Source organism: Oncorhynchus masou, chromosome 21, assembly GCF_036934945.1.
Source record: "Oncorhynchus masou masou isolate Uvic2021 chromosome 21, UVic_Omas_1.1, whole genome shotgun sequence".
NCBI lineage: Eukaryota > Metazoa > Chordata > Actinopteri > Salmoniformes > Salmonidae > Oncorhynchus > Oncorhynchus masou.
In genome coordinates, this window is record NC_088232.1 from 18,686,050 (window position 1) to 18,703,511 (window position 17,462).

The 17,462-nt window shown below is 41.1% G+C and overlaps 1 protein-coding gene across 1 annotated transcript; it reads right to left on the reverse strand.

Moving 5' to 3' along the window:
• Positions 1-6,651: 6,651 nt before the first annotated feature.
• On the reverse strand, positions 6,652-9,041 carry nkx2.9 (NK2 transcription factor related, locus 9 (Drosophila)). The gene is made up of 2 exons (XM_064926908.1): positions 8,891-9,041; positions 6,652-8,537 (listed from the first exon to the last, which is right to left on the reverse strand). Exons 1-2 carry the CDS (start codon positions 9,039-9,041, stop codon positions 7,981-7,983), a joined length of 708 nt encoding a protein of 235 aa, XP_064782980.1. The 3' UTR covers positions 6,652-7,980.
• Positions 9,042-17,462: the final 8,421 nt, after the last annotated feature.

Here is a 17,462-nt window from a genome sequence, read left to right on the forward strand (position 1 = left end):
AATACCAACATGTTTTAAGCAGACCACCATAGTGCCTGTGCCAAAGAACACTAAGGTAACCTCCCTAAATGACTACCGACCGTAGCCATGAAGTGCTTTGAAGGCTGGTCATGACTCACATCAACGCCATTATCCCAGAAAGACTAGACCCACTCCAATTTGCATACCGCCCCAACAGATAAAAAAGATGATGCAATCTCTATTGCACTCCACACTGCCGTTTCCCACCTGGACAAAAGGAACACCTATGAGAGAATGCTATTCACTGACTACAGCTTAGCGTTCAACACCATAGTTCCCTCAAAGCTCATCACTGGGACTAAACACCTCCCTCTGCAACTGGATCCTGGACTTCCTGACGAGCCATCCCCAGGTGGTAAGGGTAGGTAACAACACATCCGTCACTCTGATCCTCAACACAGGGGCCCCTCAGGGGTGCGTGCTCAGTCCCCTCCTGTACTCCTTGTTCACTCATAACTACACGGCCAGGCATGACTCAAACACCATCATTAAGTTTGCCGATGACACAACAGTGGTAGGCCTGATCACCGACAATGACGAGACAGACTATAGGGAGGATGTCAGAGACCTGGCCATGTGGTTCCAGGACAACAACCTCTCCCTCAATGTGATCAAGACAAAGGAGATGATTGTGGACTACAGGAAAAAGAGGACCGAGCACGCCCCCATTCTCATTGACGGGGCTGCAGTGGAGCAGGTTGAGAGCTTCAAGTTCCTTGGTATCCACATCACAAACAAACTAACATGGTCCAAGCACACCAAGACAGTCGTAAAGAGCGCACGACAAAACCTATTCCCATTCAGGAGACTGAAAAGATTTAGCATGGGTCCTCAGATCCTAAAAAGGTTCTACAGCTGCACCAGCGAGAGAATCCTGACTGGTTGCATCACTGCCTGGTATGTCAACTGCTCAACCTCAAGGCCCTACAGATGGTAATGTGACGGCCCAGTACATCGCTGAGGCAAAGCTTCCTGCCATCCAGGAACTCTATACCAGGCGGTATCAGAGGAAGGCCCTAAAACTGTGAAGGACTCCAGGCACCGTAGTCATAGACTATTCTCTCTGCTACCGTACGGCAAGCGGTACCGGAGCACCAAGTCTAGGTCCAAGAGGCTTCTAAGCAGCTTCTACCCCCAAGCCATAAGACTCCAGAACACCTAATCAAATGGCTACCCAGACAAATTGCATTGCCCCCCCCCCCACCCCGCTGCTACTCTCTGCTGTTGTTAACTCTAACTTCATGTACATATTACCTCAACTAAACGGTGCTCCGCACATTGACTCTGTACCGGTACCCCCCAGTATATGGTCTCGCTATTGTTATTTTACTGCTGCTCTTGGATTACTTGTTACTTTTATTTCTTATTCTTATCCATTTTTTAAAACTGCATTGTAGGTTAGGGGCTCGTAAGTAAGCGTTTCACTGAAAGTTGTATTCGACTGTTGTATTCGGCGCATGTGACTAGCAAAAATTTGATTTGATGCTCCAGATACTCAACTAGTCTAAAGGCTAGTTTTATTGCTTCTTTAATCAGGACAACAGTGTTCAGCTGTGCTAACATAATTGCAAAATGGTTTTCTAATGATCAATAAGCCTTTTAAAATGATAAACTTGGATTTTCTAACACAACGTGCTATTGGAACACAGGAGTTGCAGATAATGGGCCTCTGTACAGCTATGTAGATATTTCATAAAAAATCACATTAACAATGTCTACACTGTATTTCTGATCAATTTGATGTTATTTATTGGACAAAAATGTGCTTTTGTTTAAAAAACAAGGACATTTCTGAGTGACCCCAAACTTTTGACCGCTAGTGTTTATATATATATATATATATAATATGTGGAAAAATACACGTTTCACAATTTTGACCACAAAGATGTATATTTTTGGGCGGTTCAGCCCTAATAGAAAGACAGAAAATTATCTTTAGATGCCCAAAACAATTCTGAGGGAAGATTCTCAGACCCCCTGCCTGGTTATGTTCACCCCACTTCTAAAACCAAAGTTGCTCCCCTGCCACCTACAGTCTGTTGTTTGCAGTTATGACATTTTTTCTCAGGAGTATAATTCATTATCTGATCCCTCCCGGTGACCTGGATGGAATTATGTGATCCTTCCTTAACTCATAGGACAGGGCTGCCCAACCCTCTTCCTGCAGATCTACTGTCCTGTGGGTTTTCAGTCCAACCCTAATTTAACACACCTGATCCTACTAATTAGCTGCTCAACAAGACTTTAATTAGCTGAATCAGAACCGCCAAATTAGGGTTGGACTGAAAACCTACAGCATAGTAGCTCTCCAGGAAGAGGGTTGGGCAGCCCTGCCATAGGAAGTCCCACCCAGATGAGTCCTTAATGGCACTGCCGATGCTAAAACAGGATTTTGGCCCTAGAGTCTATCTTTATGCCCTATTTTTTTTAAATCATTTTTTATCTCAATATAATATAATTTCTGGATAACAATTTACCCTTCGCTAAGCTCTGACCCCCTTGGTTAGTGTTGTAACCTTGGACAACAGTTTCCCGGGAAGCACAATTCCCCCCCCCCCCCCCTCTAATCCCCTCACAATGATCTCAAACTGGGTTTTTAATACACGGTGAAATTAACACAGACTATCCTTTCCTAATCAGGAGACTCTTGGTTATGTTGTGGTGGACTGTACTTACTTCACAGGGAAGCGGGTAAAATTAAGGTTTTAGTGTAGCTATTCTGGAGTGGGGCTCAGAAAAGGGTCAATGAAGTACTTTACTGTAATTGTTTTCAATTAAACTGGTCAAACAGAAACGAAAAAAAAGCTTCTTGGCAAAAGAGTAGTTTCTCAAGCAAGAATATTGCTAAGACTGTCTGTGAGTAGTCTGAGTGGGGAGGGGAAAACTGAAAACTAGCTGTTGTTGGCAGAGATTTGGAACTCTCTTTCTTATTGGTTTATTAACTAATTTACCTGGTGATGTCACCAGGCAGGCTCGAACACTTTCCCACCAAAACAGGCAGACATTTCAGACACAGGATGTGAGAAAAAAAACAACAGCTCTTACACCAAAATAGCATCATCATTGTCACAATTTCACAGTATTATTCCAACCTCATGGTGTGGAAATATATATAAAACACAGAACAATCACGTTTGTGAGTTGCAATGGGCCTTTAAATAAAATTGTGACGCTACATAGGCCTACATGTGTTTAGGGAGAACGTCAAGTGGATTGAGAAATCAATAGCATGTGTTATCCTGCCATCTAGCGGGGGTATGAATGACCCACATCAACAAGCCTCTCCAGCTGTAGGCCTATACCTTCCGAACGATAAGCGACTGTGGCGCTAGCTAGGTTTCCATCCAATTGGTAACACATTTTCATTCGAATATTCTAAACTTCGAATAAAGACAATATGCGCATTTTCCCACCAGTGTGGTCTTTCCCTCAAACTAACTAGTTGCGGATAAAAATCAGTGCATGATGACGCACACAACATGTACTTTTTCTCACAAGTGTTCATGTACCAAGTAAAATCTACAGTTCAATATGTTTCCGCATGTTCAACTCTACACAAAAACTGTTGAGTTAAATATTGTAGCAAATGTGCATACTCTGGTCTTGGCATGTGCGCCCTAGCCAACATTAAGCAGCTAGGCTGCAGTGCGTGGGAAGGCTGTGCATGTAGGCTAGTCTACATAATGAGATTATTATGTATAACAGCGAGAAAATTTGTATATGTTAAACGGTAGTCAAGCATCGACCATTATGTCACCAGAATCAGACCCTTGACGTGTATTGGAAAGGAGCATCAAGATCAATGTGCAGTTTAACCACCAAATGATTTAATCTGTAGCCAAATAAATGGCATGTTTTCAAATTTCATAGGGATGGATCACACATCATATCATCGCTTGACTCCAGGTTTACTTCCGTATGATGTTTTTTTATATTTGCATACTCGCGTAATTACATTTTACCGACACAAAGATCTCACCAGGTCAAACAAGCAAATTATGTCGTCATTTATAAAATTGAAACTTCTTGTTTTCATCATAGTTGTCATTATTTTTTATTATTATTCGGCATGACTTTACTCGCATAAAAACGAAACGTGATTACGGATGACTCGAATGATTGCATGCATTTCAGTGGGCATAATTCTATGAGTCAGTTCACCCCTTGACCTGAAGATGGGGTCCTTGATGTGATATAAGACAGACCAAGAGCTTTTGGCAATTTCTGAAGCTCATGTTGAATTCCATGAGTCATATAATATGGCAATCCCAACACCTATTCGAATGTAAATCGTACATTCTTGTAATATACATTTTTGATAATTACATTTTTATCTCATAGACTGTAATAGATAGTCTATAGTTTTTCCCATTTCAAGTCTATTCCCGACATTTGTAATTCGGACCCTGCATGACCAGCACTAAAACACAAATTGTATTATTATTTTGTGTTCAATCAATGGGCAGAATAAACAGCATTATAAACTGGGTGGGTCGAGCACTGAATGCTGATTGGCTGACAGCAGTGGTATATCAGACCGTATACCACGGATGTGACACAACATTTATTTTTTTCTGATCTAATTACGTTGGTAACCAGTTTATAATAGCAATAAGGCACCTCGGGGGTTTGTGACATATGGCCAATATACCACGGCTAAGGGCTGTGTCCGGGCATTCCGTGTTGCGTTGTGCCTAAGAACAGCCCCTTAGCCGTGGTATATTGGCCATATACCACTCCTCCTCGGGCCTTATTGCTTAATTAGACAAATGGTAAGTGCTTTGTAGGCGCAGGTCCATATCACATGACATTCAATAATGCAGAAATGAATCAATAACACAAGGTACATTTATTGTAATGCACAGACCTACAGAGCAACAATAAATGGTATGCTAATAGGTTTCACCATTGCTAGAAGAACAAAAAACAGAAATGAATTGGAAAATAAAGCCCAAATTAAACCCAACGGACCCCACACCTTCCCACCCAAGTGACCTGTTTACTTTAACTCCTTATAGCGAAAGATCTTACATTTTCAGAAGCATTTGACGACATTGTTAAGGTTCGTACATTGGCACTATGATAACTGGCAGTAGACAATTCCTAAAGATCAATAACTAAAAACGAGAAGAGCCATTGGAGCCATGCTAGCAACAGATTTAAAATATATATATTTTTAATCTAACAACATTTATACTGATGTGCTTTTATTTGCAACGCAACAGGAGAGCAAGGCACATCGACTCATGTCTTCTTCTAATTATATAGTTTTTAAACAGCGGTGAACTTGAAGACAAGGAGGGTATATTTTACATCAGCACCAAAATGCCCGAAACACAAAACCCGTCAAGACCTCGGTTAGCTGCATTTACCTTCCTACCACTTTAGCGGGCATCCCTGACTTTTTACTCTGATTGTCTCTGTGGGCGAGAGTTGCCCGCCAGTGTTACATCACTATCTGATGAAAGACACTGGAGTTCCCAAATAAAACCAAGAATCTGCAGAATAAGAAGCGTCGGTGCTGGTGTGCAGCAAACGGGCAGATAATTAGGCTTATAATATTTTGCACCCAAGGTTGCAGATTTGTTTCTCCATAGATAAACATTACAACAGTCTAGTTTAAATATGAACCAAGAAAACCTTGAAGTGTTTGTAACCCATTCTGAAAAACGTTTATAGAAAACATTAACATTTGAAATTGTCGAAAAACCCTGATGATCGAAAAATGCATTTCTGTAACATTGAACTAATCAGGAAATTCTGCCAACCATTCAATTATGGGGTTGGATCATTTCAAACGACAGTCCAATGCTTCCTGATGTATGAAATAACCCCCCGATTGAAAGTAGAAACTCAAGGGTTAGGTTACATATCACGATTGCTATATTTATTTGCCAATGTCAATGTTCTTATATTTGGAACTAACCAGCATTCAGAAATTGAAAGTCTAGTCAAGAGGGGAAGAAGACAAGGAAGGATGCATGGAGAATATCGAACCAAGCATCCTATTCAGAGAGGTCGGTCTACCTAACTCTAAAAACCAATGGCAACCTCATCCTAAAAGCCAGTCTTTGTCAGCCTTAAACCCCAACATGTTCTAAAACGCCATTGTGGGGTTAAACCTCATAAATTTGTAGCAGGCACTGATTAAACATCACGAGAATTGAAACACTAAAGATTTTGTCTAGGTCCCTTTTGGAGGACAGACAATGGTCCATTCAGAGGGAGACAACCACACAAAAAGAGTGTTTTAAGGGGAGATGCTGCGCGCGGAGGGGTTCGGTCAGTCCCCTCCATATGTGATACAAGGTGGCCCGAGCCCCGGGGACAATAGACCAGGTGACAGGGACGATGCGCTACTGGGTCGGAGGACGAGCAAACAACATCATAGGGGTCGTGAAAGCGTGAAAAAGAACCAGTGTTGCCACAGAATAACGCATCTTCTATTCCAGTCAGCCCCTACGACATATTTCACTTCCATCAATGGAATAAGACAGGGAGGAAGGAGAATGAAGTGAAGTGTTTTACCCCACACAGAGGCAGGGACCTTTGACAGTTTACAATATGGATTATAGAATAAACTATAAAACATTGAAATGTGATATTTCAGGGTATGGGTCCAATAGTAAAAGCATTTCCCCTCATAAGATAATAATTTTTATAGAGAAATAAAAGTGTGGATCCAACCCGCATAAATCCAAATGATTCGACAATTTAAAGGGACGATACAAATATAATATTGTTCTGTCTACAAGCTAATCTCCCAATAACCAATGATGAAAGGAGAGCGCAACACACTGAAATGGCATACACTATAAATAGTTTCTACTATTAATGGCAATATTATTTTTTTATTTAAATAGGCCCATCGCTATGCAACCCAGGACTAAGGCTACTTTGGTTTCATCGTCCATTATTTTCTCGCTAATTACAGATAAAACTGCAATAACGGTTATTAAAAAATCATTTACAAAGAAGTTTGCAGAGTTATGTATGGGTTAAATTAATGCTTTACGTTGCCTGCACGTTTGAAGCACACGAAGAGAGAGCCCTTTTGAACGAGAGGGAGACGAGCTGTATGGTCGAATGTTTACCCGGTTTTTGTTATGCTCAGTGAAATCCACTCTTTAGAGTGCGATGGTGTTTGCTCAGCTTTAGGGTTCTGAACCGTTTACATGATAAAAGCTAACATTTCTTGCTGTTCGTTTCTTATTTCCATAGGTTCCTCTAAGCTAAGCCTTTCTCTTCCCTCTAATAGAAATATAAATAACAAGCACTGGTAGGATGCAATGTCATAGACTCTTCGCTATAGTCCGAAATAGTGTCAGAAGTTGTTGGATAGAATGGTGTATCCCTCAATACTCAATAGCCTAGCTTTGTTGGAATACATGTAGGTCTAGATGCACGAGGACTTCTGAAAAATGGACAATATGTGCAGACATGTACAAGATTTATTCGTAATTCTATAAAGACACAAAACATTTAGGCCAACCAATCAATATAACGATTAAGTTCTATAACATTTCCAGACAAAAGTGAAAAACAATTTCCAAAGCAATTATATCCCAATTCCCTCGTACTTTTGACAGATATCTTGGTGCAGATTCGAAATTCATAAAAATTACAGAAATGTTAAATTACTGATAAAATAAGCCTACGCAAAGTAAACACAACAATGATCCAATTGGATAAACAAAACTTAAACTAGGAGTATAATGTCCATAGGCCTACCACCAGATTACAACAAACTAATAACGACTTTAATCATTCGAAAATATCACTCAATAGGCTACATTTAATAAAATACCAAAAATAAAATATGTGCAAAATAGCCTACTTCTCATACAACATTATTAGTAAGAGTTTAACACTTAAGTACCTCGAAAAATAAGGGAATTCAGAAAACATATTTGGTTTTAAGTGTTCCTCTATGCAATGTCCTCTTGTTGATGTTTTCAGTCACTTAAAATAACTGAATTGAACTGAGTCGTTCAGAAAGTCTCTCCAAGCAAAGGTGTGTCTAGATGCTGCCGGGCTGGCAAAATGCTGGTATGGGGAAGGTAGACCGAACGGCGACGGAAGCTGGAAAGACTGGTATCCCAAACTGAAGGGTGTACCCGGGGACGTGGTCGGTCTAAGACAGCCTCCTTTCTCCGTGTTAATGAAGCAGGTCTGATAAGGCTTTCCATCCCGAACTAGGATGGGTACCACTACTCTTCGCAACAATGGCGATTGGTTTATGTCTTGTGGCGCTCCCTCTACTCGCGACCTCTTCATTTTGTACCTGTGGTTCTGGAACCAGATCTTGATCTGCGTCGGCGTCAGGCTGAGGAGATGGGCGAGCTGCTCCCGCTCTGGTGCTGACAGATAGCGCTGCTGACGGAAGCGCCTCTCAAGCTCGAAGGTCTGGGCCTTTGAGAAGAGCACGCGGCGCTTCTTCTTCTTCTCGGCCTCAGAGTCCAGAGAAGACTCGTCTGACTTGTTTGGGGAGATCTCCAGGCTACCCTCATCTGAAGCTGAGGAATTCAAAATTGTGTTATTACACTGACAAATTAACCATATAAACAACTCACGAGATACAATATCACCCTAAATACATAGCTACAGAGATTTATTTACCCCCAATTTGAATTAGGCTACGCATCTCCCTATAAAATGTATATCCAATTATTTCATAATGCTTAGTTAATTGGATGGATACCTTATTGGATCTCGTAAAACAGGCATGTTGGAAATCGCTGTGGATGATATTAAATTGTGTCAATTTAAGCAGGACCCATAAAATCCAGTTAGGCGAATGTGCTTATATGGATTTGAAGTGGTTAGGCCTATCTGTTTCTATGCTCAGGTTTCAACCAGGGGTACTTACAGAGACAAGGGCTCCGGTCGCTGTCCATCCAGGAGGTGTAAGGGGAGCTGTAGCAGGAGTTACCGGGGGAAGGCTGCGCTGTCTTGGCGTCATGCTCAGGCAAATCCAGGATGCTCCTCACGGAAAAACTGAACTTTGCAGCAACAGCCATTCTGTCCAGGGGAAAAAAACAGAATCCTTGTGCGTAATAACTATCCAAATGAGAGGATACAGTTGATATAGGAGTAAGAATAGGTATCCACTCAAGGAATGGCGAAGAGCGCTGTCAGAGTCAGAGACGACCAAGAACACCCTGTGTGTGTGGACATGAGGCAGTGTTTGTATAAACAGTACTTCACGCCGCTTATATATGCTCCTCGAGGACGCCAAGTACCTGAATGATTCGAGTGCCTTTATCCAATGATGGTAGGTGTGAACCCGCAGAAGAATACCCCCGTTGCCCCAACAATGGCCGAAGGAAACACTCGTCATCATTACAGATTCGTCCCGTATCGTGAAAAGTGGTGACCAGATAATGGTGATTGTTGCAGCTGAATCACGTCTTGGGTGGCAAGTGACAACAGAACCCCCCTCCCCCGAAATAACATGTCCAATATTTGCATACAAAGTGAGCAATTAGTGTGAGATGCCCCGGAGTTGGTTTAACTAATATATTTAGGGCTGTGCACCCTATCCATTGCAGGCATTTTGAAATTACATAGAATAATAATGGTGTATGTCATGTCCCTGAAATAAAACCACATAACAATTAAAAATAACACAAAAATAGCACCTATTTTTGTAAAAAATAATATTAGGTTATTTTTTAAATAATTTATCATTTCCATTTAGGCTATACATCTCATTTTAATTTCCCAAGAAAATGTATATATTTTTTCCGTATAGGCTTCACAAAGAGTGACACTCCTGCAAAATGACCATGATCATGTGAACCAAAATGGAGAAAAGTCAACGACCAATTTCTAATGAGTAGAAAGAATGGTGTTACGGCAATTTCTCTTGTGGCAGACAGGTCAATTCTTAGAAGCTATCCAGTGTGAATTAAATTGAGACAGATATGTTATTATTTTAGTATTATTTTAGAGACGACACGTGAATCACATGAGTGCCTTGGAACAGTGAATCAAGCTATTTTCTGATTCCAAACATATGGCCCGCCCTACTTGGACACTGTAACGGAAAACTGACATTTATAAATTCATTTGGGGTATTTTTAACATCAAAGAACAATCTGACCTTAATGGCCATGTTCTCTTATATTCTCCACCCAGCACAGCCAGAAGAGAGAGGACTGGACACCCCTCAGATCCTGGTTCCTCTCTAGGTTTCTTCCTAGGTTCACACCATTCAAGGGAGTTTTTCCGAGCTACGGTGCTTCTACATCTGCATTGCTTGCTGTTTGCGGATTTAGTCTGGGTTTCCAGTATAGCACATTGTGACATCTGCTGATGAAAAAAAGGGCTTAATAAATATATTTGATTGATTGATTAAAATACGCTGATACTTTTTACTGCAATATACAGTACATTATGGTGCGTTGTGGGGAAATGTTGTGGGCGGGGAAAGAATGTCTGTATTTCGAATGGTGATGGTGTTGTTGTTTCTGTCTCATTAACATATTTTGAGACGTGCCTTGTAATAGGCTAAATTTGTTGCACCAGTGAGTGAGAGTGCTGTGCCAATTTAACTGGTATGTGGTAGTGCTCCATCAATGTGATAAAAAAGTTTTAAACCTTAAATGGTTGAGCATTTTGTCATGTCCTTTTGGTCTGTTTTGGCCTTTGGGAGCCTTCGATAAGGCCTCTAGAAGTGTAAGTGATATAAAACACCAAATATTTATTAATATGCTGTAACGTGTAAACACTTAACTTAGCAGCAAACCTGCTTGCTTGTAAAATTCTGTGAAATACAAACCCCTCCCTTTCCGATGAAGGTATCCTTTACTTTTTATTTTTTTACAGTATAATACAGTGCATTTTACGGTATTTTTTTGTCATTCCACAGCACTTTCTTTGATATATTATTTATATTACAGTAGTTGTATTACAATATAAAATACAGATTTTTCCTTGACACTGAGCTGCCTGTAAGTTACTGTCAAATTCATGGCGACCACCTTACATTGTCGGTCAAACGCTATATGACTATGTTGGAACAGGTGTCCTTCACCTTCAGTCAAAACACACATTTTATAAAGGCATTCAGCCTAGTAATAGGAGATTATGACGCAGCTGATAAAGGGGATCACATATCCCCAGCAGACGCATTCATATTATGGAGTGCTGTAGGGGGAGGATGTGGCATATGAAAAGCATTTTTTCCCGTCCGTTTTGGGGTGTGTGTTTCAACTGTACTTCAGACTGAAGAGTTCTAATATTGGCTCTCGTCTCAGACTTCAGATACGGACACGAGGCACAGGCAGGTCCGTGGAGTTCCATCTAGTTCCCATGCCATGCTTGAGACGGCCTCCACTCCTCTCTGCTTTGCGCGCTTTGCCTTGGTGACAGGGCCTGCCCTATAGCGAGGAGAGTGGACATGCCTCAGCCTTCCATCCCAAGTCGTCCTGGGTGGTCGGCCGAGGGGGAATACAAATACATGCCAACCAGAGGCTGAGAACAAAGGAGGGAAATGTAGCCCCGCGTCCGAGACCCGTTGGAAGCATTTGTTCCAGTCAAGATTTTGCATTTGTTCAGTCCTTCAATAATACGGTGATTGACGCTCCGCCACAATGTCCTTTAACTTTCCAGGATAAATCCGAGCTTGTTCCTTGTTGTCATGGTTTTGAATGGGCCTGAATGGGATGCGGGCATTAGGCCTACTACAATCTACTGCTGCTCTACGTCCAACACCCGCCAAACCTGCAGTGAGCAGAAATATTACTTATGCGTTTCCAAACGAATTAAAACGCCTTTTCATTCCCACTACCCAAACAGTAGTTGACCTCGATGATTCGAACAATATGGCGTATAAAATATAGTGGCCTTTCATTTTGCTTTAATCTTTACTCAGAAGCATGTATACGCACTGAAATCAAACTCTAAAAACAAGTCTAGTGATAAAAACACCATGGACAACGCTTATTGGAGACTCATGCAGACCTGCAACACACCCTTGAGACATCGGAGTAGCAAGAGAAAGAGGATTGTGTTTTTATAACTATGTCTGATAGTCCTCCTATAACAAACATGAAAACGCACATCTAGGCTGTGCAACAAGGTCTTCAGTGAAGAGCCTCTCAAATAATGTTGACAAGAACTAACAGATTACTGTAAGCAAGTAGGCCTATACGGTGGCTCAAGTGGGTCAATTTGCAGAGGACTCTTCATTTAAGTGCAGAACTTCGTAAGGCAAAGATAAGTCAGGTTCAGATAGCGGGAATGATTCTGTCCACAATGAACTCGCCAGCCCCTTAATCTATTAGACCCACAGACTTCAGATTCAGCCAGAGAGGAGAGGCCACTCTGGGACCGAGAGCTCTTTACGGACAAATATTTACTTTTGTTGTAAGACTCTTGGCTGGTTCTAAATCTTCAACAAAATTGCGATTTTCCCATTTGAAGTGTAGTCCTTTAGGCAAATTTGGTAAGAAAATGAAAATAAATGTCTAATTTAGCCAATCTTATAAGAAACATGATGTAATATGTGTGTAATAATAGAAGGTAAGCAATTTATGTTAAAAAGATGAGGCTATCTGATATTTGTTCTCTGCACCTGTCCTCTGGCCCTTTTCATCAATACTTTTAGAGAGTGTAATCAAAACCTATTTAATTCTAAGGATCTAACAAATACCACAAAAACAACATCATGTGTTAAAAGTGTGAATTGACCTTCAACGAGATTTACTATCAAAATCCAAAACCCTGCAATGCACCTTCCACTGGGCACAGACGTAAGTTCAAAGACTAGTTTTTATTTTCATTTGGTTAAGTTGATAACTGACGTAAATTCAATGTGAAATCAACAAACGAATTCACCATGTTATTGGATTTAGTTTACAAGTTGGGAAGGGGGGGGGATTGTTTTCTGTGGAAACGACGTTGATTCAACCAGTTTCTGCACAATGGGCTTCCCCTGGCATTCGCTCATACACTGTACATTTACGTATTTCGATTGCCCTCTTTGCCATAGTTCTAAAACTACTATAAAACACACGGCCATAATTAAGAAAGTATCAAAAGTATAAAGTAGGCTAATTCAATACATGGGGCGGGTTAGAACACCATGGCAATAGAGCGTTTGCCATGAGGGCATCAGGGTGCTGAAAAAGAAAAGTGACGGCGCTGCACCCTGGTTTATTAGTGCGATGATCTATTTTGTGTAAAGATGAAAGTGGGATTGAGGTCACTATTATTATCAACTAGAAAACATTATTATTAGGCTATTAGTTACTTTTATAGGGACCACAATGGAAATAACTGACTTCTTTTATATCACTGTCACGTTTTTAAAATTTATTTATATTTATGTATTTTTTATTTCACCTTTATTTAACCAGGTAGGCAAGTTGAGAACAAGTTCTCATTTACAATTGCGACCTGTACTGTGTGTATATGTGTTTTATTATCTGGCAAACACAATCTGTCACACATACACTACATGGCTAAAAGTATGTGGACACCCCTTCAAATGAGAGGATTTGTACATTTCAGCCACACCAGTTGCTGACAGGTACAAAATCGAGCACACAGCCATGCAATCTCCATAGACAAACACTGGCAGTAGATTTGCCCCTACTGAAGAGTTCAGTGACTTTCAACATGGCACCATCATAGGATGCCAGCTTTCCAACAAGTTAGTTTGGCAAATTTATACCCTGCCCGGGGTCAACTGTAAGTGCTGTGATTTCGAAGTGGAAATGTCTTGGAGCAACAACAGCTCAGCCACGAAGTGGTAGGACACAGAAGCTCACGGAATGGGACCACCGAGTGCTGAAGCACATAAAAATCGTCTGTTCTCGGTTGCAACACTCACTACCGAGTTCCAAACTGCCTCTGAAAGCAACGTCAGCACAATAACTGTTCGTCGGAACTTCATGAAATGGGTTTCCATTGCAGAACAACCGCACACCAATGACCATTGAACTCTGGAGAAGCGGAAACGCGTTCTCCGGAGTGATGAATTACGCCTTACCATCTGACAGTCCGACAGACAAATCTGGGTTTGGCGGATGTCACGAGACCGCTAACCTACCCGAATGCATAGTGCCAACTGTAAAGTTTGGTGGAGGAGGAATAATGGTCTGGGGCTGTTTTTCATGGTTCGGGCTAGGCCACTTTGTTCCAGTGAAGGGAAATCTTAAAGCTATAGCATACAATTAAATTCTAGGCGATCCTGTGCTTCCAACTTTGTGGCAACAGTTTGGGTAAGGGCCTTTCTTGTTTCAATATGACAATGCCCCCTTGCACAATGAGAGGTCCATACGGAAATGGTTTGTCGAGATCGGTGTGGAATAACTTGACTGGCCTGCACAGAGCCCTGACCTCAACCTCATCAAACACCTTTTGGATGATTTGGAACACCGACTGCGAGCCAGGCCTTATCGCCCAACATCAACGCCCAACCTCACTAATGCTCTTGTTGGCTGAATAGAATAAAGCACCTGCAGCAATGTTCCAACATCTAGTGGAAAGCCTTCCCAGAAGAGTGGAGGCTGTTCTCGCAGCAAAGGGGGGACCAACTCCAAATTAATGCCAATGATTTTGGAATGAGATGTTCGATGAGCAGGTGTCCACATACTTTTGGCAATGTAGTGTATGTTTGAATAAATTGTGATATTCCCTTTTTCTTGTATTTCTCTATATGAGCCTCATAGGCTATTTAAAACAACACATTTACAAATGCCTACCAAATGCTCTTCTCTGTAAAACATGGGCAGGCTTCCCCTTTGTGTCCTCGGGCAAGCCATCTGATTCTTACCATTTCAAATGAAATGGCGAGAAAACTGACACCAGCATTTTCTTCTATAGTATCTAACATGCAGCCTATTGAGCTCTGCTTGTACCACTACTGCATAAGCATTGAACTACAAACAACGCCTAGGGACTGCAAGCCACTGTGGTACCACGCTGCCCTCTTGAGGGCATACTTTCACTCAACCGGACCAAGAACGCAGAGTGCGAGCTTATTATGAATAGGTCTAATTTGCTATAGGTCTAAATGAACAACTAAGCCTTATCTGAAATTCAGAGAGTAAAACATCTTATTCGATATCAATATTGGTGTGCAGTTATGAAAACATGATATGAACATCACAATATGGCACATTGACTTTGAAAATGAACGCAACAATAAAACCTAGCAGGTGTGCTAGGTCGAACAGTTGAGGCCCCTAAGGAGAGAGATTTGGGAACGACTAATTTGGACAACAGTTCTCAGAGTCTTTTACAAGACACCATCAATGGCCCTAATAACTTTTGATATGCAATGGCATAACACAACACATTAGATAAACTGGAATGACATGCTCACTCACGGTTGCACAAAAAAGAGCTGTGAGCAAACCACGCCCCAAAATATGTAAAACGGTTCTTTGGTTCAGTATGGTTCCACCCAGAACCATCACCCTTCCCAAAGAACCCTTAAGGAACCCTCTTTTTCTTAGTGTGCATAAGGTCATCAGCCTATATCCAAACACCAATGCAAACATAATTTAGTCTATTTTTAAATGACTATGTTTCCCAAAACATTACTAAAAGTACATTTACTTGAAAAGTAGACAAAAAAACATGTTACGACTTTAGTTATATTGTAATTGGATATACACTGAGTGTACAAAACATTAGGAACACCTTACACCCCCTTTTGCCCTTAGAACAAGTGTTCCACAGAGACGCTGGCCCATATTGACCCTAATGCTTCCCACAGTTGTGTCAAGTTGGCTGGATGTCCTTTGGGTGGTAAACCATTCTTGATACACACTGGAAAAACCCAGCAGCATTGCAGTTCTTGAAACACTCAAACCGGTGCACCTACTACCATACTCTGCTCAAAGGCACTTAAATATTTTGTCTTGCCCATTCACCCTCTGAATGGTACACATACACAATCCATGTCTCAATTGTTTAAAAATGTCTCATGGCTTAAAAATCCTTCCTTAATTAACCGGTCTCCTCCCTTCATCTACACTGATTGAAGTGGATTTAACAGGTGACATCAATAAGGGATCATAGCTTTCACCTGGCAGTCCATGTCAGGGAAAGAGCAGGTGTTCCAAAAGTTTGGTACACTGGTCAGTGGTTCTCAAACTGGGGGTACCTGGCCTATCCACAGGGGGTACTTAGGAAGACTCAAAGGAACATGATCAGCTGCACATGTATTTCAGGCAGAGACAAATGTAATTGATGGTACAGTAACCCAAATATGTGGATAATGAGAACTGTGGATAATGAGAACTGAACTGCCTGGTGGTTCAGTGCTTCAGGTAAAAATTATTGCATATCCACAAGATGGCGCCACTTCATCGTGGAATAGAATTCCTGTGCAGAATTCCCTAGATTTTAGAGTCTGTAGAATGTAAACCATGTGGAGGGCATGCCATGTCTCTTAAAATCTCCTTTGTCAAGTGATGGTCCAAAAACACAAGACGGTGCACGAGCTTCCTCAAATTAAATGGGTTTGTTATATTCTCCTGCATGAGCTGAAGGTTGATATTGATCAGAAATACAGTGTAGACATTGTTAATGTTGTAAATCACTATTGTAGCTGGAAAAGGGCAGATTTTTTTAATGGAATATCTACGCAGGCCTACAGAGGCCTTTTATCAGCAACCATCACTCCTATGTTCCAATGGCACACTGTTAGCTAATCCAAGTTTATCATTTTCTAAAGCTAGTTGATCATTAGAAAACCCTTTTGCAATTATGTTAGCACAGCTGAAAACTGTTGAGCTGATTAAATAAGCAATAAAACTGTGCTTCTTCAGACTCGTTGAGTATCTGGAGCATCATCTTTTGTGGGTTCGATTACCAGCTCAAAATGGCTAGAAACAAAGGGCTTTCAGTTGACAGTGAGAGGATGTTTATTTTTTTCTGAGTTTACACACACACACACACACACACACACGATCTGGGCCTCGTTTCCCAGAGCATGCGTAGCGTTATGATCATCATTAGAACCATCTTATGATGTAGGCTGTCTTTAGCAGCCAAGGTGTTTCCCAGAGCCTCTGCTAGTAATGTGACTCTTAAAAACCTTTGCACATCTGAGTGATCCACACTACTCGTAGAGCAGACAAAGTGCAGCGTTAGGCTTCTTCTCTGCCATAACACCTCACCAGATATAATTTAAAAAAAATGTACAACTGTTTTGTGAATGGGCATGACCATACCATTATATATGTTTCCTCTGGGTAATGTATAGGATCTAATGTAGGCTAATATTTGAAATATGTATTTGTAACATTTTGTCAAGCTTAGTTTTATCCCAAGCTGAATCTTATCCAGTACTTATCCAAATTGGGAAAAACTGGAACCAGTGGTGATTTTTGCATGTAAATCTTGGTCAGGCAAAAAATGATATATTTATTTTTTAGATGCATGCCAGCAAAGACACTACACAACACAACACATTAATT

What these genes read in the sequence shown, in the direction of transcription:
- nkx2.9 (XM_064926908.1), bottom strand. Translation starts at nt 9,041, where the DNA reads ATGGCTGTTGCTGCAAAGTTCAGTTTTTCCGTGAGGAGCATCCTGGAT. An exon ending in CGACCGGAGCCCTTGTCTCT is followed by an intron (nt 8,538 to 8,890) that starts GTAAGTACCCCT and finishes TGAATTCCTCAG; the next exon opens with CTTCAGATGAGGGTAGCCTG.